Raw genomic sequence first — 22,844 nt, forward strand, 5'->3', positions numbered from 1 at the left:
ATAGCTTTCAGAAGTGAAGAAACAAACAATTGAAGACAGACCTAGGAGATGCAAAGGCAGTCACTCATCACATACCACCACTCACCAATATCCAGCCAGTCTCCAAACAATGGCTACTTGGGAGTAACTGCCCTACTCTCCCACTGTAAGGCCTGTCATGATGTTCTGTGGTATGCAGTGTCTCCTTGGCCACTGGCTCTGGGCCAGCTATGCCAGCTGTGTCCCTGATGGGCCTCGTGACCACGCTGTGCCTGCTCCCTGGCTGGCAGAAGCACAAACAGAGGAGGGCCAGATGCTGTGCTGGCACTCCTGAGCAATCACCAAAGCACCTGTGTGCCATCAACACTGGCTGGGACCCACATCTAAACCAGTATCAGGAAACCTGCTGGGAGCAATAATTACCTCCATCCCAAGCAGAGCCAGTGCACAGGCCCAGGACTGCACAAGGGAACCAGGCTGGCCAAAGACAGCGGGAACGGAGGGGTAAGCAGCCAAGCAAATGCAGAATTGGAATGTGGTTTTTGAACAGAATGATGGAGAGGGGGATGGATGGGTAGAGAGACAGAAAAAAGAAGAGCTGGAAAGAGCAAGCAGGAGAAGAAGGATGGCTGAGAAGGACTCTTACCAAGCTGTGAGGAGCTGAGCCATGTTGAGGACACAGTTGAGAAGAGAGAAGAAGCAGGAGATGGCAGCGTGCTGGTTTTGGCTGTGGTGAGTGCAGAGGACTCTGTTACAGGAGATTCCTTTGGAGGACTGGTGGTAGGGGAAGAGGGCTTGGGCCTCAGGGTTGTAGGTGTAGGCCTGGGGCTGGTGCCTGGAGCTGCTGTGGAGGAGACTGTGGAAGTGGTGGCAGTGGATGGCAGCCGGGTGCTGAGGGGGCTGCTGGGGGCAGGTGGAGAGCTGGGATGTGGAGATGCTGTCTCCAGAGGCACTTCTGTGGAGACAGAGGTCCTGGAGGTGCTGCTGATGGAGGTGGTGGCCGTGGTCTTGTGTGTGCTCAGAGGTGGCACAATGTGTGGCACAGTGGACTGTTCATGGGTGAAGGCTGCTGGGAGGAAAGCACAGGTTAGTTGAGGATGAGGGCAGCAAAAGTAGGAAATGCAGGTGGTCAGAGGCCTCAGATCTAGGATATAAGCAAAACCAGCAGTGCTGTGCTGCACTGAGTATTCCTGGGAAAAAGAGACTCTGGTTGCTGTCTAAAGCTGTCTGGTTACTCTCATACAAAGGGAGGAAATGGATACAGTAGCTTCCTACAGGACAGATCCCTCTAGCTGTTCTTGGAAGAGCACCCTGTCTGGATATGCATGTGTCCCTTCAGGCAGTAGGCAGAGCTTAAGAACAGTCCTCTCTGAGGCTAGCAGGCCAGGCTCCAAGGCACAGACCAGTGCCCCAGAGCCATAACAAAGTAGGGCTATACTGGTGTTATAATGCAGAAAGAATGAGGAATGGTGAGTAAAAACTAAAACATCTCTGCAAAGCAGCCTGTGTGGCTGGAAAGGAATAAGGGAAAAGAGAGAGCAGGGGGAAGCAGCAGGATGGATAAGACAGATCCTTACCAGGCTGTGAGGAGCTGAGCCATGTTGAGGACACAGTTGAGAAGGGAGAAGAAGCAGGAGATGGCAGCGTGCTGGTTTTGGCTGTGGTGGGTGCAGAGGACTCTGTTACAGGAGACTCCTTTGGAGCACTGGTGGTAGGGGAAGAGGGCTTGGGCCTCAGGGTTGTAGATGTAGGCCTGGGGCTGGTGCCTGGAGCTGCTGTGGAGGAGACTGTGGAAGTGGTGGCAGTGGATGGCAGCCGGGTGCTGAGGGGGCTGCTGGGGGCAGGTGGAGAGCTGGGATGTGGAGATGCTGTCTCCAGAGGCACTTCTGTGGAGACAGAGGTCCTGGAGGTGCTGCTGATGGAGGTGGTGGCCGTGGTCTTGTGTGTGCTCAGAGGTGGCACAATGTGTGGCACAGTGGACTGTTCATGGGTGAAGGCTGCTGGGAGGAAAGCACAGGTCAGCTGAGGATGGGGGCCGGAGGGGAAAGCAAAGAAGGTTGGGACAAGCACCATACTGGGGGAATAAGGCCAACTAGAATTTCTGTACTGCACTGTGTATTTGCAGGAAATGGGGCTGAGTAGGACTGTGGGTCTTGTCCATAAGCTTCTGCCTAGTTGCTCCCCTAAAAAGGCAGGAAGCAGAGAGGGTGCCTTCCTAAGGGGCAAAATCTCTCTGCTTCTTCCTGGAACAAGGCCCTTTCTGAATGTGCATGTCCCTTCAAGGAATAGGCAATGTGTAAGGACTGCCCCACAAGACTGGAAGGCCATTCTACATGGGAGAGACCTTTTGGGCATGGCCATACCAAGAAACAGCCATACTACTGTGCTGATGTGAAAAGAAATGGGAATGGAGAGCAAAACCTAAAACTGTACAAGCAACCTGCTCTGCTAGGAAAGAAGATGGGAAAAGGGAGAGCAGGGGGAAGCAGCAGGATGGATAAGACAGATCCTTACCAGGCTGTGAGGAGCTGAGCCATGCTGAGGACACAGTTGAGAAGGGAGAAGAAGCAGGAGATGGCAGCGTGCTGGTTTTGGCTGTGGTGGGTGCAGAGGACTCTGTTACAGGAGACTCCTTTGGAGCACTGGTGGTAGGGGAAGAGGGCTTGGGCCTCAGAGTTGTAGGTGTAGGCCTGGGGCTGGTGCCTGGAGCTGCTGTGGAGGAGACTGTGGAAGTGGTGGCAGTGGATGGCAGCCGGGTGCTGAGGGGGCTGCTGGGGGCAGGTGGAGAGCTGGGATGTGGAGATGCTGTCTCCAGAGGCACTTCTGTGGAGACAGAGGTCCTGGAGGTGCTGCTGATGGAGGTGGTGGCCGTGGTCTTGTGTGTGCTCAGAGGTGGCACAACGTGTGGCACGGTCAATATTTTATGGGTGAAGGCTGCCAGGAGAGAAGCACAGGTCAGTTGAGGATGAGGGCAGGAGGGGAAGGCCAAGGATGTGGGCACAAGCCTTGGGTTATATTGTTGGGTGAGAAAAGCCTTATTGCAGTGTGTTTCTGTGGGAAAGATGGAGCATTGGGCTTTTGGTCCTTCCCTCAGCCTCGGCATCTTGCTTAGACCCAGTCAGGGCCAATATCTGCCTGGCACTGGTATGGTGACCTTGTCTGGATGCAAAATTCCCACCTGGCCACTGGCTCACTCCCCCTCCTTAGGAAAGAGGAGAGAAATGGGAAAAGGAAAAACCTCCACGTGTCTGGGTGGAGACACTTTAGAGAACTAAAGAATCTAAAGGAAAAACAAACCTACCCATGAGATGCAAAGCAGTCACTGACCACTGGCCAATGCCCAGCCAGACTTGAAGCAATGGCTGCTTGGGAAAAACTGCCCACCTCTCCCACAGTACAGCTCATCACTGTTCAACATGTGGAAGGACTTCTTTACATTGAGTGGCAGAGCACTGGAACAGGCTGCCATGGAAATCATGGAATCGCCCTCTCTGGAGATGTTCAGAACACATCTGGACATGTTCCTGTGTCACCTCCTCTAGGTGATCCTGCTGTGGGATGGATGTTGGACTGGAAGATACCTAGACATCCATTCCAACCTTAACAATTCTATGATTCTTTGAGGAGAAGGTGCATAGGAGTGGGTCTTACCAGGCTGTGAGGAGCTGAGCCATGTTGAGGACACAGTTGAGAAGGGAGAAGAAGCAGGAGATGGCAGCGTGCTGGTTTTGGCTGTGGTGAGTGCAGAGGACTCTGTTACAGGAGATTCCTTTGGAGCACTGGTGGTAGGGGAAGAGGGCTTGGGCCTCAGGGTTGTAGGTGTAGGCCTGGGGCTGGTGCCTGGAGCTGCTGTGGAGGAGACTGTGGAAGTGGTGGCAGTGGATGGCAGCCGGGTGCTGAGGGGGCTGCTGGGGGCAGGTGGAGAGCTGGGATGTGGAGATGCTGTCTCCAGAGGCACTTCTGTGGAGACAGAGGTCCTGGAGGTGCTGCTGATGGAGGTGGTGGCCGTGGTCTTGTGTGTGCTCAGAGGTGGCACAATGTGTGGCACAGTGGACTGTTCATGGGTGAAGGCTGCTGGGAGGAAAGCACAGGTCAGCTGAGGATGGGGGCCGGAGGGGAAAGCAAAGAAGGTTGGGACAAGCACCATACTGGGGGAATAAGGCCAACTAGAATTTCTGTACTGCACTGTGTATTTGCAGGAAATGGGGCTGAGTAGGACTGTGGGTCTTGTCCATAAGCTTCTGCCTAGTTGCTCCCCTAAAAAGGCAGGAAGCAGAGAGGGTGCCTTCCTAAGGGGCAAAATCTCTCTGCTTCTTCCTGGAACAAGGCCCTTTCTGAATGTGCATGTCCCTTCAAGGAATAGGCAATGTGTAAGGACTGCCCCACAAGACTGGAAGGCCATTCTACATGGGAGAGACCTTTTGGGCATGGCCATACCAAGAAACAGCCATACTACTGTGCTGATGTGAAAAGAAATGGGAATGGAGAGCAAAACCTAAAACTGTACAAGCAACCTGCTCTGCTAGGAAAGAAGATGGGAAAAGGGAGAGCAGGGGGAAGCAGCAGGATGGATAAGACAGATCCTTACCAGGCTGTGAGGAGCTGAGCCATGCTGAGGACACAGTTGAGAAGGGAGAAGAAGCAGGAGATGGCAGCGTGCTGGTTTTGGCTGTGGTGGGTGCAGAGGACTCTGTTACAGGAGACTCCTTTGGAGCACTGGTGGTAGGGGAAGAGGACTTGGGCCTCAGGGTTGTAGGTGTAGGCCTGAGGCTGGTGCCTGGAGCTGCTGTGGAGGAGACTGTGGAAGTGGTGGCAGTGGATGGCAGCCGGGTGCTGAGGGGGCTGCTGGGGGCAGGTGGAGAGCTGGGATGTGGAGATGCTGTCTCCAGAGGCACTTCTGTGGAGACAGAGGTCCTGGAGGTGCTGCTGATGGAGGTGGTGGCCGTGGTCTTGTGTGTGCTCAGAGGTGGCACAACGTGTGGCACGGTCAATATTTTATGGGTGAAGGCTGCCAGGAGAGAAGCACAGGTCAGTTGAGGATGAGGGCAGGAGGGGAAGGCCAAGGATGTGGGCACAAGCCTTGGGTTATATTGTTGGGTGAGAAAAGCCTTATTGCAGTGTGTTTCTGTGGGAAAGATGGAGCATTGGGCTTTTGGTCCTTCCCTCAGCCTCGGCATCTTGCTTAGACCCAGTCAGGGCCAATGTCTGCCTGGCACTGGTATGGTGACCTTGTCTGGATGCAAAATTCCCACCTGGCCACTGGCTCACTCCCCCTCCTTAGGAAAGAGGAGAGAAATGGGAAAAGGAAAAACCTCCACGTGTCTGGGTGGAGACACTTTAGAGAACTAAAGAATCTAAAGGAAAAACAAACCTACCCATGAGATGCAAAGCAGTCACTGACCACTGGCCAATGCCCAGCCAGACTTGAAGCAATGGCTGCTTGGGAAAAACTGCCCACCTCTCCCACAGTACAGCTCATCACTGTTCAACATGTGGAAGGACTTCTTTACATTGAGTGGCAGAGCACTGGAACAGGCTGCCATGGAAATCATGGAATCGCCCTCTCTGGAGATGTTCAGAACACATCTGGACATGTTCCTGTGTCACCTCCTCTAGGTGATCCTGCTGTGGGATGGATGTTGGACTGGAAGATACCTAGACATCCATTCCAACCTTAACAATTCTATGATTCTTTGAGGAGAAGGTGCATAGGAGTGGGTCTTACCAGGCTGTGAGGAGCTGAGCCATGTTGAGGACACAGTTGAGAAGGGAGAAGAAGCAGGAGATGGCAGCGTGCTGGTTTTGGCTGTGGTGAGTGCAGAGGACTCTGTTACAGGAGATTCCTTTGGAGCACTGGTGGTAGGGGAAGAGGGCTTGGGCCTCAGGGTTGTAGGTGTAGGCCTGGGGCTGGTGCCTGGAGCTGCTGTGGAGGAGACTGTGGAAGTGGTGGCAGTGGATGGCAGCCGGGTGCTGAGGGGGCTGCTGGGGGCAGGTGGAGAGCTGGGATGTGGAGATGCTGTCTCCAGAGGCACTTCTGTGGAGACAGAGGTCCTGGAGGTGCTGCTGATGGAGGTGGTGGCCGTGGTCTTGTGTGTGCTCAGAGGTGGCACAATGTGTGGCACAGTGGACTGTTCATGGGTGAAGGCTGCTGGGAGGAAAGCACAGGTCAGCTGAGGATGGGGGCCGGAGGGGAAAGCAAAGAAGGTTGGGACAAGCACCATACTGGGGGAATAAGGCCAACTAGAATTTCTGTACTGCACTGTGTATTTGCAGGAAATGGGGCTGAGTAGGACTGTGGGTCTTGTCCATAAGCTTCTGCCTAGTTGCTCCCCTAAAAAGGCAGGAAGCAGAGAGGGTGCCTTCCTAAGGGGCAAAATCTCTCTGCTTCTTCCTGGAACAAGGCCCTTTCTGAATGTGCATGTCCCTTCAAGGAATAGGCAATGTGTAAGGACTGCCCCACAAGACTGGAAGGCCATTCTACATGGGAGAGACCTTTTGGGCATGGCCATACCAAGAAACAGCCATACTACTGTGCTGATGTGAAAAGAAATGGGAATGGAGAGCAAAACCTAAAACTGTACAAGCAACCTGCTCTGCTAGGAAAGAAGATGGGAAAAGGGAGAGCAGGGGGAAGCAGCAGGATGGATAAGACAGATCCTTACCAGGCTGTGAGGAGCTGAGCCATGCTGAGGACACAGTTGAGAAGGGAGAAGAAGCAGGAGATGGCAGCGTGCTGGTTTTGGCTGTGGTGGGTGCAGAGGACTCTGTTACAGGAGACTCCTTTGGAGCACTGGTGGTAGGGGAAGAGGGCTTGGGCCTCAGAGTTGTAGGTGTAGGCCTGGGGCTGGTGCCTGGAGCTGCTGTGGAGGAGACTGTGGAAGTGGTGGCAGTGGATGGCAGCCGGGTGCTGAGGGGGCTGCTGGGGGCAGGTGGAGAGCTGGGATGTGGAGATGCTGTCTCCAGAGGCACTTCTGTGGAGACAGAGGTCCTGGAGGTGCTGCTGATGGAGGTGGTGGCCGTGGTCTTGTGTGTGCTCAGAGGTGGCACAACGTGTGGCACGGTCAATATTTTATGGGTGAAGGCTGCCAGGAGAGAAGCACAGGTCAGTTGAGGATGAGGGCAGGAGGGGAAGGCCAAGGATGTGGGCACAAGCCTTGGGTTATATTGTTGGGTGAGAAAAGCCTTATTGCAGTGTGTTTCTGTGGGAAAGATGGAGCATTGGGCTTTTGGTCCTTCCCTCAGCCTCGGCATCTTGCTTAGACCCAGTCAGGGCCAATATCTGCCTGGCACTGGTATGGTGACCTTGTCTGGATGCAAAATTCCCACCTGGCCACTGGCTCACTCCCCCTCCTTAGGAAAGAGGAGAGAAATGGGAAAAGGAAAAACCTCCACGTGTCTGGGTGGAGACACTTTAGAGAACTAAAGAATCTAAAGGAAAAACAAACCTACCCATGAGATGCAAAGCAGTCACTGACCACTGGCCAATGCCCAGCCAGACTTGAAGCAATGGCTGCTTGGGAAAAACTGCCCACCTCTCCCACAGTACAGCTCATCACTGTTCAACATGTGGAAGGACTTCTTTACATTGAGTGGCAGAGCACTGGAACAGGCTGCCATGGAAATCATGGAATCGCCCTCTCTGGAGATGTTCAGAACACATCTGGACATGTTCCTGTGTCACCTCCTCTAGGTGATCCTGCTGTGGGATGGATGTTGGACTGGAAGATACCTAGACATCCATTCCAACCTTAACAATTCTATGATTCTTTGAGGAGAAGGTGCATAGGAGTGGGTCTTACCAGGCTGTGAGGAGCTGAGCCATGTTGAGGACACAGTTGAGAAGGGAGAAGAAGCAGGAGATGGCAGCGTGCTGGTTTTGGCTGTGGTGGGTGCAGAGGACTCTGTTACAGGAGACTCCTTTGGAGCACTGGTGGTAGGGGAAGAGGGCTTGGGCCTCAGGGTTGTAGGTGTAGGCCTGAGGCTGGTGCCTGGAGCTGCTGTGGAGGAGACTGTGGAAGTGGTGGCAGTGGATGGCAGCCGGGTGCTGAGGGGGCTGCTGGGGGCAGGTGGAGAGCTGGGATGTGGAGATGCTGTCTCCAGAGGCACTTCTGTGGAGACAGAGGTCCTGGAGGTGCTGCTGATGGAGGTGGTGGCCGTGGTCTTGTGTGTGCTCAGAGGTGGCACAATGTGTGGCACAGTGGACTGTTCATGGGTGAAGGCTGCTGGGAGGAAAGCACAGGTCAGCTGAGGATGGGGGCCGGAGGGGAAAGCAAAGAAGGTTGGGACAAGCACCATACTGGGGGAATAAGGCCAACTAGAATTTCTGTACTGCACTGTGTATTTGCAGGAAATGGGGCTGAGTAGGACTGTGGGTCTTGTCCATAAGCTTCTGCCTAGTTGCTCCCCTAAAAAGGCAGGAAGCAGAGAGGGTGCCTTCCTAAGGGGCAAAATCTCTCTGCTTCTTCCTGGAACAAGGCCCTTTCTGAATGTGCATGTCCCTTCAAGGAATAGGCAATGTGTAAGGACTGCCCCACAAGACTGGAAGGCCATTCTACATGGGAGAGACCTTTTGGGCATGGCCATACCAAGAAACAGCCATACTACTGTGCTGATGTGAAAAGAAATGGGAATGGAGAGCAAAACCTAAAACTGTACAAGCAACCTGCTCTGCTAGGAAAGAAGATGGGAAAAGGGAGAGCAGGGGGAAGCAGCAGGATGGATAAGACAGATCCTTACCAGGCTGTGAGGAGCTGAGCCATGCTGAGGACACAGTTGAGAAGGGAGAAGAAGCAGGAGATGGCAGCGTGCTGGTTTTGGCTGTGGTGGGTGCAGAGGACTCTGTTACAGGAGACTCCTTTGGAGCACTGGTGGTAGGGGAAGAGGGCTTGGGCCTCAGGGTTGTAGGTGTAGGCCTGAGGCTGGTGCCTGGAGCTGCTGTGGAGGAGACTGTGGAAGTGGTGGCAGTGGATGGCAGCCGGGTGCTGAGGGGGCTGCTGGGGGCAGGTGGAGAGCTGGCATGTGGAGATGCTGTCTCCAGAGGCACTTCTGTGGAGACAGAGGTCCTGGAGGTGCTGCTGATGGAGGTGGTGGCCGTGGTCTTGTGTGTGCTCAGAGGTGGCACAATGTATGGCACAGTGGACTGTTCATGGGTGAAGGCTGCTGGGAGGAAAGCACAGGTCAGCTGAGGATGGGGGCCGGAGGGGAAAGCAAAGAAGGTTGGGACAAGCACCATACTGGGGGAATAAGGCCAACTAGAATTTCTGTACTGCACTGTGTATTTGCAGGAAATGGGGCTGAGTAGGACTGTGGGTCTTGTCCATAAGCTTCTGCCTAGTTGCTCCCCTAAAAAGGCAGGAAGCAGAGAGGGTGCCTTCCTAAGGGGCAAAATCTCTCTGCTTCTTCCTGGAACAAGGCCCTTTCTGAATGTGCATGTCCCTTCAAGGAATAGGCAATGTGTAAGGACTGCCCCACAAGACTGGAAGGCCATTCTACATGGGAGAGACCTTTTGGGCATGGCCATACCAAGAAACAGCCATACTACTGTGCTGATGTGAAAAGAAATGGGAATGGAGAGCAAAACCTAAAACTGTACAAGCAACCTGCTCTGCTAGGAAAGAAGATGGGAAAAGGGAGAGCAGGGGGAAGCAGCAGGATGGATAAGACAGATCCTTACCAGGCTGTGAGGAGCTGAGCCATGCTGAGGACACAGTTGAGAAGGGAGAAGAAGCAGGAGATGGCAGCGTGCTGGTTTTGGCTGTGGTGGGTGCAGAGGACTCTGTTACAGGAGACTCCTTTGGAGCACTGGTGGTAGGGGAAGAGGACTTGGGCCTCAGGGTTGTAGGTGTAGGCCTGAGGCTGGTGCCTGGAGCTGCTGTGGAGGAGACTGTGGAAGTGGTGGCAGTGGATGGCAGCCGGGTGCTGAGGGGGCTGCTGGGGGCAGGTGGAGAGCTGGGATGTGGAGATGCTGTCTCCAGAGGCACTTCTGTGGAGACAGAGGTCCTGGAGGTGCTGCTGATGGAGGTGGTGGCCGTGGTCTTGTGTGTGCTCAGAGGTGGCACAATGTGTGGCACAGTGGACTGTTCATGGGTGAAGGCTGCTGGGAGGAAAGCACACATCAGTTGTATGTTGCTGGCTTATGTGAAGTTGGGTGATACTGACTTCTGTTTTGGAGGCTTTGTGCTCGCCAGTCATGGGCCAGGATGGGAGGCGTAGGTCCCACTAAATTGGGTTGATAGTGGGGTTTTTTTCAGTTAATAAAAGCGTCCATTTTGCTAAATACGTTCCATTCTGTCCTGCTTCTCTTTTGTACGTGCTTGCTGTTGACCATTTTGAAGATTGACCTCTAGCACTTTATCTCATCTCCCTCTTCCTGGAACAGGTATCAGTTGTTTACCAGTAGTTTAAAACTGGCTGGCTACAGAGTCTGCTGCAAGGGATCTATGCGAGAGCTGTGGCTACTGAAGAGATAGGGATATATTGGCCAGGTGTGACTCTTATCTCTTTCATGACCAGAGCACTCACCTGTTACTACTTTAGTAGTTGGTGTCTTAGCTCTGGTTGGCTCCCTTGCTACAAAGAAAGGGATGAGAGAAAAGAATGGTTGAGTCTTGGGAAGGATTCTTGGCAAAGCATGTTGTGGCATCTCCCCAAAGAAGGATCAACACTACGACAACTCTGGCATGTGGGTCTAATTGAGAGAACTTTAGCAGGGAGTTGGGTGGACACTTTCTTGCCCACCCTCCACTGGTCATTCTTGCACTTGCGGTCAGCACTGGTCAGTGAGGTCATATTTGTTGAACTGCACTTTTCATGGGTGTGCCAGCACCCGCGCTGCCTTTGGCTGGAGATGATGCCTTGGGTTATGCCTCTCACTCAAAACTGTCCTGAGCTGTGGAGATGTGTTTCCAGTTTCCCTGCCTTTTCTTCCCCCCTGCCCCACTGTGCATTCTCAGGGCAGCACTGTAAGAAGAGAGAGGTGTGTTAGGTTGTGTCTGATTGGTAGCTGTAGGGCAGGAACTCATGGGTGCCTGTACCCTGACAGAGGCCTGTGCCCCAGAGCCAAGCCCTGAAGCTGCAGGGAGGAGGCTGCGACATGGTCGCGTGTGGGTCAGTCCCAGGACCTGCCTGCGTCCCATGGCAGTGGCAGGGGGAATTAAGAATGAGTACCAAAACTGAGGCCTTTGTGGGATGTGCTGATTAGGAGAGAAGGGTGGGAGCTAGAAGAAGCAGGCAGAGCAGCAGGAAGGGCAGGAGGGAGCCTTACCAGGATATGATGTTCGCAGTTGGGTTGAGGAGAGAGAAGCAGCAGATGAGGCTAAGGTGACAGGCAAAGAGCTGGAGCTTGGAAATGTCCTTGTCAGTGGAACTCCTGGGCTGGTGGCAGGGCTGGTCCCTCTTGGGACAGAGGTGCTGCTGGTGGATGTGGCAGGAGTTGCCTGTGTCTGTGTGACAAGGTGCTGCACAGGCTGTGTCAACGTTGTTCTTATGTGGGTGACAACTACAGAGAGAAAAGCACAAGTTGATTGAGGGTGGCAGGGCAAGAGGGGCAGGCAAAGGAGGTAGGCAATTCCCACGCAGAAGCCCCAGGGAATCACCCTAGGGCTTAGAAAGGCGTAAGTAGACCCAACTGACTCTTACTGGTTTGAAGCTGGCTAGGCACCAAGCCCCAGGAGATCTGTTATTTTTCATAAGGGGAAATAAAGATTATTGAGGAAAATGGGAAAAGAATAATGATAAATAATAAAACCTCTCACTGTGGAGAGAAACCAAGCACCATTGTCTTAGCAGCTTGTCCATCAACTATGTTTCAACCTACTACACTTGACAGGAGGGAGAAGTGGGCCAGTGGCTCCCCCTCAAAAAATATGGAGCAAAAACTGCATCTGAAGGCTACCCTCTGACAATTTAACACTCCCTGCCTTTTTCTGAAGCTCCCAAGGAAAGAAGAGCCTTGTTGGACGCACGTGTTTCCCCTCTCAGGTATTCCAGACTGGGCAAGAGCGTCATCTGGAAAAGCTGGGGTAAAGTGAAGCAGAGTCTTAGGCCAAGGGCTTCTCTCTACTCTCTTTTACTCACCTTCTGGATAGTGCAGAGTTGTTGCTTGAGTTCCCTCACTCTCTGTGAAGTAAGAATGAATATTAGTAATGGTTGGAAGCTGGTAAGGTTCCTAGAGGAAGCTGTAATTGCTTGCACAAGACGACCCAGATGTATGCACCCCAACAGTTCTTTGTGAGAGAGACCTGGATTTGGGAAAGAGTATACAGCTGCCCTCCCACTACAGTAGACTTCCCACCACACACTGTCCCAGCCTATGCTGTCAGTTGCTAACCTAGTAATTCGTGTTGCCCCACAGCCTCAGAGGAGACCATCCTTGTATACTGAGTGTCAGACATTCAAAAAGGTTAAATTTTTTGGGGGGAGTATTTGTTACAATGGCTAGGGGAAATATATCTTCTGTGGTCTGTGAGTTTTCAAGAACCTGCTTTGCAGCATAGAGAGATTTTGTCTAAATTTGGAGGAAATGTTTGAAAAGAAATGTTAGCTTTAACATCATATTTGGATGTCAGATGCTTGCTCTGTTGGCAATACAAATTTCCCTTTTAATCACATTTCTTATCCATGTCCTTTCCTGTCTATTTGCAATGTTAAGACCACTAGTAAGAATGTTTGAGTTTTTTATAAGGATTATATTGATATATGTCTTGAGCGATGGCTTCACCTAACAGATACAAAAAAGTGCTCTTTACCTGCTGTTGTTAGTTTGGGCTGGCTGAAAGTTGTGGTTTGAGTAGGTATTGAGGAGGTTGCCATTTCCTTTTTGGTGGTCTTGAAGGGTGATGAGGTGACCCTTACTTGTTCTGTCTCTGTTGAAGCAGCAGTTGATGAGGCAGCAGGTGATGAGGGAACAGACTTTGGAGTAGTGCCCATGGTTCTTTTCATTGAGGTAGTTATGGAAGGGGCAGTGATGGTTGTAGTCATGTTTGGTGTGGTAAAAATTGATGTTGTATGTTCTTTTGGAGTAAAGGTAAAAAATATAATGTAACCAATTCACAGAAAAATTAAACCCAGATAAATTATAAAAATATACTCATATTTTAGAGATAATTTTTCACCTTATTTTTTGAATATTTTCAGTATGACTGTTGTGTTCATGTTCTCATAAGCTTACCAAATATTTCTGTACTTATATTTGTTTTCTATTGCCTCACGTCTGTCTTTGTTCTCATTTCCTGTATTTTCCTGTATTAGACTTGTTTAATATAATTTTTCCTAAGAAGTTAGCTTTGTTATGACTTTGGATAAAGTCTATATGGGCTTTGTCCACGGTCTTTTATTGTGTTCCAAATCAGCCACGGTTGCAGCTTTCTGTAATATGCATTGAAAAGCTAAATAACATCATACTATAGACTTTCCTTGTCCCAGTGCACAAACCATGTCACAATGTCAGCTTTCGCGTGTTTTGACTCCTTTGGGACCTATTTTTAACTCTGCTTTCCCTGACAGCCAAGGTCCAAGACAGTTTATTAGTTGAAGTGCATGTTGGTGTGAGGCTAAATGAGGCTCCACAAGCCATAGAATCAGAAAGTAATATTTGTTGGCAGAGTCACCCTCCAGAGAGCAGGACTTTAGAAGCCTAGACAAAGCTGCTACACTGATACCTGTGTGACTCTGCTTTGGGGCTTGCTTACATGATTTGGAGCCAATAGATTGGGTGCTCCTTGAACTCCATAAATGAACCAGTGGAAAAGAGACTGAACCTGAGCTAACAAACCCAGCTGGAGCTGGGCTGGCTCACTGCTTATAGAACTTCTAATTGCATTTCTCAAATAAATCACACAAGTGACTTTTGGTTGTGTTTTTAACCTAATACCTACCTACCTTTATCTTTTCATGCACTTTCAATCTACACTTCTGAACATGTCTAGTTTACAAACTCCTTTCTGGAAGCCTGCTTTGCCTGCTTCATGATTTGGAGTCTAATGCTTGGATGTTGTATGAATTTAAAATGCATTCCCAGGAGTGGTATCTCAAATATGTACAGAGGTATAGAGCAAGTTTACCATAATTTATTTTAGACAATAACACTAAAAACCTACCAGTTGTTGACTTTATTGTGACAAGAGGTTGTGAGGGTGAAGTTCTTGGAACTGTAATTTTTGCAGTTATTGTTGGATTTGTAGTCTCAGTTGCTACAGTTGTTGTGGAAGAAGTACTAGGTCCTGTTGGTAGGGTGCTTGTGGTAGAGCTCCTTGTTACTTTAGGCTGCACTGTTGTTACTAAGAGAAAAAATCAAAACCAAAGGATAAGAAATAGTTCTCAATAATTTGATAATAGCATACCTATATAAATTGAAATTATTTTAAAGTAAAGACACTGTTTTTATAGCTATTATCAGTAGCTACTATTAAAACCCATTACCTTTTAGATTAAACCTTTAAAAGCAGTTATCCATTGCTTCCTCTGCTATTATGTGCAGTGAATACATTAAACAGGTATTCTTGGAGATGCTTTATACCTATTTCTTCACTTTAAAGTGAATTTGGCACAAATACTTGTGCATATCAGCAGAGATGGAACACTATTCCATTCTGGAATACTATTTCCAATAGTATCCATAATTTTATTATTCACACAACTCACAGTGTAAAATTTTCCAATACCATCTGTCTTCAGGGAAATTAATGACATTTCTAACAAATTTAAGATCAGCATATATAGATTCCTTTCCTGTATCAGGTTATAGGGATTTGGTATAGTCAGCCACACATTTCCATCAAGACTTTCTTCAGTTGTTGAAATGTTTTATGGCCAGTCACTACTAAGACTGGGATAAAATATTTGTGGGATCTTTTTCATCATAGAATGGCTTGGGTTGGCAGAGACCATTAAAGATAATCAAGACTGCTCCCTCTGCAATGAGCAGGGATATCTTCAGCTAGATCAGGTTGCTCAAAGGCCTATCCAGCCTGACTTGAATGCTTCCAAGTAAGGGGATTCAACAGCCTCTCTGGGCAACATTTTCCAGTGTTTTACCACCCTCATCATAAACAATTTCTTCCTTATATCTAGTCTGAATCTACTCTCTTCTGCTTTAAAACCATTTTCCTTGTCTCATCAAAATAGGCCCTACTAAAAAGTCTGTCCCCATCTTTCTTATAAACCTCATTCAAGTATTGAAAGGCCACAATGAGGTCTCCATGGAGCCCTTTCCTCCCCAGGCTGAGCAACCCCAGATCTCGGCCTTTCATCACAGGAGAATTGTTCCAGCCCTCTGGTCATTTTTGTGACCCTCCTCTGTCTTTCTTGAACTGAGGACTACAGAGCTGGACACAGCATTCCCGGTGGGCTTTCATCAGAGTAGAGGGTACAGTTCCCTCCCACGACCTGCTGGCCACACAGCTTTTGATGCAGCCCAGGCTATTATGGTACCAGGGTATTTTTCATCATTTCATCTTATGCGTGGGAAACTGCTAATGCTACTCTATTACACAGAAAAGGATATTACTGATCTTATAAATGCTTATCAGGACATAGTATCAGTGTGTAAGTACCAGTTTGGTCAACTGTGTACACTAACCTGGTGAAGGTGAAGATGGTTCAGGTGTGGTGGTAATGTTTGCTTGTCCTATTACATAAAGGCAAAACAGGTTAAATTTGTGAATAAAAGCATACTAAAATATCCCCAAAAAGGCAAATCTCAGATTGGAATTATGTTAATTACTGAGGTATTCCTGAAAATGTTTAATGTTACATATTTCAGTGGTAAAATTCACATCGAAGGACTTAATTACAAAGAAATCCATACATGTCATTATAATAATGAACACTAGTAAGTTTTTGCTATCATTCTTATGACTTTTATGCTTAAAGACACCTCAGTTTTCAGGGATAGTAGAATATGGTTTCATACGTAAAGGAGATCACTAGCTGAGATCCTGGTTACACAAGTCAGAATTTTGTAATATGAGAAAAATTGTTCTTAAGGTTTTTTTTTACATCTGCATGAAAATCCAAACTGTCCAGCTAGAGTCTATCCAAAACATTATTTAATAAGATAGGTTTTCATGGAAATAAACCATATGGTAATAAATCTCCAGTTAATTAAAAAAAAAAATCTCTAAAAAGATATTTACTGAGTCCAGTAGCTACATCTGCTCTTCTTCTACACATTCTCTTTTTCTGTGAAATGTGTTGAATACCTCAGAGACTCACAGCTCTACTGGGCCTGTGTCTCCCACAGATTAGAACACCAATACACTTTCAGGAAGACCCACCTTTTGAGAAGTACTCACATTTATAATGAACATAACTTCTCATGTTGCTAACAAAAACCAGTCAGGTTCATCCAGGTTCTGTATTATAGCATTGACTACCCTAATCCGACTTTTAATTATTTTTTTTTCATTCCTTTATTTTACAAGCAGTATAGCAATGGGATTATTTTGAAAGGAATTTATGTTTAGATGAGCATTCATTTATGGAGAGGTACTAGAAAAATATCTTCGTGAGTCTCTGCAAATATTGTAGTATGGACTTCAAGTTACTGTGGAGAAAGAAATGCTGCTTACCACATGGCATGCACCTTTCCTCCTCATGGTCAAAGTATTCATCATGAGAGCAGTTGTAGCAACCTGAAGAAAGGAGAAGTTTGTTTTACATTTCTCAGAGAAAGGCAATTAATTTTTACTATTTATAATTGAATATATTATATTTCTGTTACTAAAAAATCGTATCGATTGCAACACCATCTATTCAGGTAAGTACTTCTGACATCATTCTCAGAAGAAGGTTTTATCTATGTAGGAATTTATTTGGTTTCTCCAACTATATCAATTTGTTTAATAAAAATATTAATTGCTCTCTCCACAGGTTTTCTTTCCTAAGTACAGTGTTATCAGTTAATACCAATTTTGATTTGGTGCAAGTATTTCTCTTCCAGATAGGCTGAGACTGACATAAAGCTAAATGTAGTACAGCTACTGAGTTGGTTATGTATTTAAAACGCTACTGGTAAAGGAAAGATCAGCAAAATTTCTTCAAATATGACATCAATTAGATTACCATTATTCAACTGTGGTATGACATTTAAAAAAACCAGCATTGAAAATAATTATTATGTTCCTGTTTCCTGGTTTACGGTAGTAGAAGCTATTACCTTCAATATTGACATATTTGTAGTTTTGATTTGGACAGTTACAAGGCCTGTAGTGCCAGGCGCATTTGTCGTCATTGTAGCCATGGGAAAAAGCATCATCAATTCCTGTTCTTGTATGAGAATTGTAATACTCACAATAGACAGCTAAAAAAGGGAAAAGCAAGAGACAAGTCAGATTAATTTCTTTTCAAATTAATGGCATGCTATTTTCAAAGTACTAGAAGGAGGTCAAAATAATTAACAGTTGGAATTAAAAAAAACTTCACTGAAGTGATTAGCGTCTAATGTAAATTTATATTTTAACTCTAGGAAGTCAGTTTCTTTTTGGCAAATACAGTATGCAGGCATTTCCACAGCTTTTAATGCACAATATATTGAAATGTGGAAACAAAACCATCAAAGATGACAACTCTAATATTGATTTAAAGCATGTTGATCCTCTTTGTTTCCTCTATATGTGCTGTTCTGGAACACCTTGATGTCTTTTTCCTGTTTTACAGTGTTCCAGCCAACACAGCTGTCTTCATTCCCTTGACATCCACACAGAAGGTGATTTCATCATAGCTCAAATGAAACATTTTTTTACAATTTCATACTTTCTCTGCTGCCAAACTCACAGTGCATTATACAATGATAGCAGAAGAAACAGTCTGCTTTCTGTGACCACATTATTTTCTCTCTCATTACTCCATGGTAAAAAGAGTTAAACTATTTTGGTTAATTAGCAGAAAAGTACAGATTTCAAAACCCAGCTGACTGAGGTCAACTCTTTGCCCACAGAGAAAATGCAAACTTTGAGGTGGTTATTAATAAGTTATCTATGTTTCCATATGAATATGCTGACAATAAAAATCTCTTAAACCTGTTTAAGGAGAGCTTAAAGGAACTTACGACAGAACTCGGGGGTCCTCCAGTCAATGCAGACGCCTTTTTCCAAGCACACCATGGCATAGACTGCGATGGCGTCACACATGCACTGACAGTCCCCTCCAATGTCACACCCACAGGAATCTCGGACACAGGCCTCATAGTAGGGCATCCGATTCACCTGCAGGGCAAAAGGAAGGGATTCATTTCCAAGATGATTTTGTGCCTTGTTATACTCTAGGTGTATGCATAACCACTGCAACATTATCCACATTTCTCACTGGTTTTCACCACCTGAAAATGCATGGATCAATATCAGGCATCACCAACAGACTGACTAATTCCTGATTCTTAAGTCTTCATTCGTTTTTCACTCTTGTAGTTTTAACTAATCAGTTAATACCATACCTAGTTTTTGTATTTATTTGCTGGTGAAGAGCAAGTTAAAAAAAAAAAAAATTAATATAAATGTGAGCCACAGAAAATTTTAAATGTATTTTATTGAAACATTTTGACGAACAGTAAACCACCTGGAGTGTGAACATTTGGAAGAATAGAGATTATGCCTATAAATAAAAAGAAGAGCAAATAAATTCTTACCTTATTGTGACAGGCAGAAAAAACGTGGCTGTTGATGATGGAACATGTCTTTTCTGCCCATGCTTTACGGTAAGGGTTCTTGCTACAGGGGTCCACTACAAAGTACACATCCCCACAGAGAGGATTCTCTTTCCAAGAGTTGACAAATTCCAACTCGTTTGATGCCACATACTTGCTTCGAGTTTCAAAGTCATCCTTCATGTTGCCATTATAGTTCCCACACAAACCACAGATCGTTTCCTAGATTCAATGAAAGCACCAGTATCAGTTCAGCAAGTTGCAATTCTCACCTTTCCTTTTGATTACTGATGATTTCCTGTGCTTTAGGAGTGAATGTCATCTACAAATACTCTCTTGTACGTTCTTAGTGTCTTGTGCATGGGTTTCTCCTCTAAACTGTATAAACTGTTGTCATTTAAAGATCAAATTCAAACATGCAGTTGCATAAATTACAAACACTTAGCTCAAAAGTTTCCTGAATTTAGTACAGAAATCCCTTAAAAGTCAGCCTCTTGTGAAGGTCTCTGCTGTTTTGGAAATAATGATAAAAATGAATTGCTAGTAGCATTTCTGGGAAACCTTTGCCATCATAGAGATTTAAGGCAACTGTGATCAAATGTGCAGTTCAATCTGAATTGAAGGACACTTTACTGAGGAAGTTATTCTGCAATACCTGTGTTTCTCTGGAGATCTTGATGAAGAAGTTCATATGCTTATTCCAAATAAGGGTCATGTTGTATTTTCCTGGGATAATGACATCAAACATCAGGTGAAGGGCGTTCTTTTTCACTTTGTACTGTACACCAGGATTTTCCCCAGAAATAGCGAAGGTTTCATCTCTCAGTATGATTGTCAGATTCTGGAAGAAAATTTATGTGAAAGTTATAACTTACCAAGTTTCAGTATTTTCCTTGCTGAAGTTCAGATGCTGTGATACTACAGCAGGAAATCAGTATCTTTTGACAGAGCAATTCACTGCAGAGTAAGCTTCAAAATTTCCTGGCTTTGACACAGGCAAGAGTCTTGGAGAACAAAACACAACATGAGAATTAAAAAAACTCAAGCAAACAACTATGGCATTTCCTACTAAAACCAAGGCTCTAGTTTTAGCACATAATTTCACTTAGAAGACCATCTCTTCTAAGATACAGCCAAAGCTTCCAAAAATTAAGAAAACCTGGTCTTAAAATCTATTTAGCTGGATAATGGCAGAAAGAAGAGCTTACCCCAAGGTAAATGCTGATGGATCTGGAGCACGTAACTCCTGATTTCCCACAGATGACATTCTCAGTAACAATTTTGAAAGAGGAAACAGGTCTGTTAACACTGCAGCCATCCTAAAAAAAAACCCAAAACAAACAACAAGAAGCACAAAAGCCCAGTAGACTCTCTGTCTGAAGTCTTCCAAGTTAAAACATAAAACTATAAGAAAATACAGGATGCTTAAAATGTCACGACTAATTCTGTTTGTTTTGGGAGGTGATGACCTCTGCTTTGCTGGTCAAACTGACATAACTTCCCTAAAAGTCATATTTGTTTAGTACAGAATACAATGACTATTTAAATATATTATTAAAAAATCTAAAATTGGTTATAATTGCATGAAAAATATGGTTTTTTAGAAGTAAAATATTTTTATTCTAAGTGTTGAAATAAACGTAATATATAGAAACTCAGTAAGGGGTTATAAAAATTCAAAATGCTGTATTGTTTATTGATGGATCCTAGCATATTTTCATTAGTCATTTAAATCCAGCTATTTCTTGATGCTGAGATGCTGCTGAAATAACCAGGAGGAAGCGGGTTACCATAGCTAATATGTATTCACAGTTGCCATCAAACACAAAACGCTGTCCATCAAAGGTGGTGATGTGGCCCTCTCCATACAGATTACAGGTGGAGGAACACCTTGTTTTCTGAACACATTTCCATTTGCCTTTCATGCAAGTGCTGGGAGTGAGAAGAGAAATCACACTCAGATTTCAAAGAAATGCCATCTTAACCTAGTTCTTTTTATATACATCCACTTTTATTGATAACATGTTCTATTAATTAACTAATGTACACTGAGACCAAGTAACAGTTAATATAAGAACCTCATTAAAATTTGTGGACTGCTTAGAAAATGAATTCATAATAAAGAAGAAACCTTAAATAATTTTTGTGCTTCTTTTCATGAAAGAAATAGTATATAAAACCCATTTACTTTTTGCTCTTAATGAGATCAGAAGTCATTGTTCTGTGTAGTTTGGGGAGTGGTGGTATTTTTTTAATAATAGATTAGTAACTGGAAAGGGAATAAAGTACTTTGAGAATGCTGCTAAACAGATGGGAATCTTTTTGGGGGTGGCTGTTTTTGTCTACAGAAAAGAAGAAAGATTGTGCCCGCATCTTTATTTAAGTAGAGTTGTTAATAATACTTGACTTTATATAATTTACAGTCACAGGCCCTACTGGCTGCGTTTATTCCTGAATGTACGTAAGACAGAAATTATCCCTGAAGCTGGTACAATGACTCTTATCTATACATATATTGTCAAATGCTAAGCTTCTCTCTCTGTTAATCCTTGCACTCTGTCATGGTATTTCTTCTTTACAGCTGTTGCCATTTCCTACTCTCCTGTCAGTTAAACACTTCTTTTTATGTGGTTGTACACTTTAGTGAAACAGAGGATCTGCAATGAACAACTCCGTGATTCTTACCAGATCTCACATTCAGTCTGGATTTGTTCACCTCTTCCATAAGCAAGGCCGCCATATTCACATGGACACTCCTCAGCTGGCACACACCCACCATCAAGATTTTCATAGAGGCCATCAGCACAGACACAGCCTGACTCACACTTTGTGGGTATCTGGGAAAGGTCAACAGATTGCAAAACAAAAAGAAAAGAATGTGAGATACATTTTATCCTAGATGTGAATGGTGTCAGGAGCGAACCTGTGCTAAGTTCTGTTCTGGCTTGATTTTAGTTTTGTGATGTTCCTTGTACTAACATGCTGTCAATTGAACTAGTTTCACTGAAGCTGTAACATATACTTGTGGTTTGAGATACTAAACATACCTGAAGACTCTGAAAAATTTATCTTCCAATCACTACCAGTCTTCCAGAAAGAGCACAACAGAATATTCTTCATATCAAGGAAGAATATCTTATGTTTCATATCTTATTGCAATTCTTCCAATTAGTCTGTTTCCTTAATATAGGCGAGCCCTATCAGGACAGCCCAGATGTTCACCTAGCCCAGGTCTCCTGCATTCTGTGATCAACAGCAGCAGAGAGCTGAGAAAAAATAGAACAGGAAGCATAAACCCTGTATTTCCATTGACATGGAGTCACAGCTTATGGAGTACCTGAGCCAGACATGATAGCCACGTAGTTAAGAATCCTTAATGGATTTTTATTCTATTCGTTTAATTGAATTTAATTCATGCAATTAATTTCTTTAATCACTTCTTAAATATATGTACAAATTGTGTGTGCACAGCCTGATATTTAACTGTATCATGTTAGATAAAATAATTCCTTTAATTACACTAGAAGGAATGTCATCTAGTTCTAAGTAACAACTAGAACATTCAACCTCTCTCAAAAGGATAAATATCACAGAGCTGTGAAACTCACACATTCAATTCCAGTAGCCAGCATCTGACAGGTAGGGGCACATGCAGCTCCATACTTGTTTTCTAAACTGTCAGAACATGATATGTATTTCTTAGGAGCTTTGCAGCTTTCTAGAAAAAAGGAAGAAAAATGAACATTGAAGAGAAAATAACATAGAAGAGAACAGTGAAGTAGTAATTTTACAACACAGAGGACAAAAAAAAAGTTTCTAAGTAAACAATATCAGACCCATACCTGCAGGATTTTGAGGTTTGCCTGTGCAACTTAGCCTCCCATTAACACAATAGCTAGGGAGGAAAAAAAAAAAAATCAATGAAAATCTCTTCTGAGAAAGAAATTTTGATGTTTTGCAAAATTGTTTGATTAGAAATGTTTCGCTCATGTTACTACCTCCTTCCCATCCTCTGAAGTGGAATATGAGTTAATTTATCTCTTCACTTTTTGTATTATACAGTAACATCAGATTGGAAAGTGAATAATAGGCTATTATCACTATTACCACTAGTAGGCAATTGTCACTGTGAGGATGGCCTACCAAGTCATTCCAGAAGTTTGTATATAGCTAAGTGCTGTTGACAAAGTCTCCCAGTAGGAATAATCAGATCTTAACTATTATT

The 22,844-nt window shown here is 45.5% G+C and overlaps 1 protein-coding gene and 1 long non-coding RNA gene across 24 annotated transcripts in view; one reads left to right on the plus strand and one right to left on the minus strand.

Moving 5' to 3' along the window:
- The window catches only part of MUC6 (mucin 6, oligomeric mucus/gel-forming), a 47,717-nt gene that overhangs the window by 4,949 nt on the left and 19,924 nt on the right, over positions 1–22,844 (minus strand). Inside the window, exons 19-44 of one of the 23 annotated variants that reach the window (XM_048305431.1) lie at positions 22,462–22,514; positions 22,228–22,337; positions 21,305–21,456; positions 20,410–20,551; positions 19,828–19,938; positions 19,275–19,460; positions 18,602–18,841; positions 18,026–18,182; positions 17,135–17,278; positions 16,548–16,610; positions 15,557–15,604; positions 14,076–14,255; positions 12,726–12,989; positions 12,055–12,096; positions 11,243–11,476; positions 10,501–10,548; positions 9,653–10,072; positions 8,716–9,138; positions 7,779–8,201; positions 6,642–7,061; positions 5,705–6,127; positions 4,568–4,987; positions 3,631–4,053; positions 2,494–2,913; positions 1,557–1,979; positions 626–1,048 (exon numbers count right to left, since the gene is read on the minus strand). In XM_048305431.1, coding sequence (XP_048161388.1) covers positions 626–1,048; positions 1,557–1,979; positions 2,494–2,913; positions 3,631–4,053; positions 4,568–4,987; positions 5,705–6,127; positions 6,642–7,061; positions 7,779–8,201; positions 8,716–9,138; positions 9,653–10,072; positions 10,501–10,548; positions 11,243–11,476; positions 12,055–12,096; positions 12,726–12,989; positions 14,076–14,255; positions 15,557–15,604; positions 16,548–16,610; positions 17,135–17,278; positions 18,026–18,182; positions 18,602–18,841; positions 19,275–19,460; positions 19,828–19,938; positions 20,410–20,551; positions 21,305–21,456; positions 22,228–22,337; positions 22,462–22,514 — 6,392 coding nt within the window. Of the gene's footprint in view, positions 1–625; positions 1,049–1,556; positions 1,980–2,493; positions 2,914–3,630; positions 4,054–4,567; positions 4,988–5,704; positions 6,128–6,641; positions 7,062–7,778; positions 8,202–8,715; positions 9,139–9,652; positions 10,076–10,500; positions 10,549–11,242; positions 11,477–12,054; positions 12,097–12,725; positions 12,990–14,075; positions 14,256–15,556; positions 15,605–16,547; positions 16,611–17,134; positions 17,279–18,025; positions 18,183–18,601; positions 18,842–19,274; positions 19,461–19,827; positions 19,939–20,409; positions 20,552–21,304; positions 21,457–22,227; positions 22,338–22,461; positions 22,515–22,844 lie in introns of all 23 variants that reach the window. The other 22 variants (XM_048305437.1, XM_048305430.1, XM_048305433.1 and 19 more) reach the window with 22 other exon arrangements.
- On the plus strand, positions 6,950–8,943 carry LOC125326873. The gene is made up of 2 exons (XR_007204049.1): positions 6,950–7,019; positions 8,157–8,943. It is a non-coding gene; the product is annotated as an uncharacterized LOC125326873 (long non-coding RNA).

This window comes from Corvus hawaiiensis, chromosome 6 (assembly GCF_020740725.1).
Source record: "Corvus hawaiiensis isolate bCorHaw1 chromosome 6, bCorHaw1.pri.cur, whole genome shotgun sequence".
Taxonomy (NCBI): Eukaryota; Metazoa; Chordata; class Aves; order Passeriformes; family Corvidae; genus Corvus; species Corvus hawaiiensis.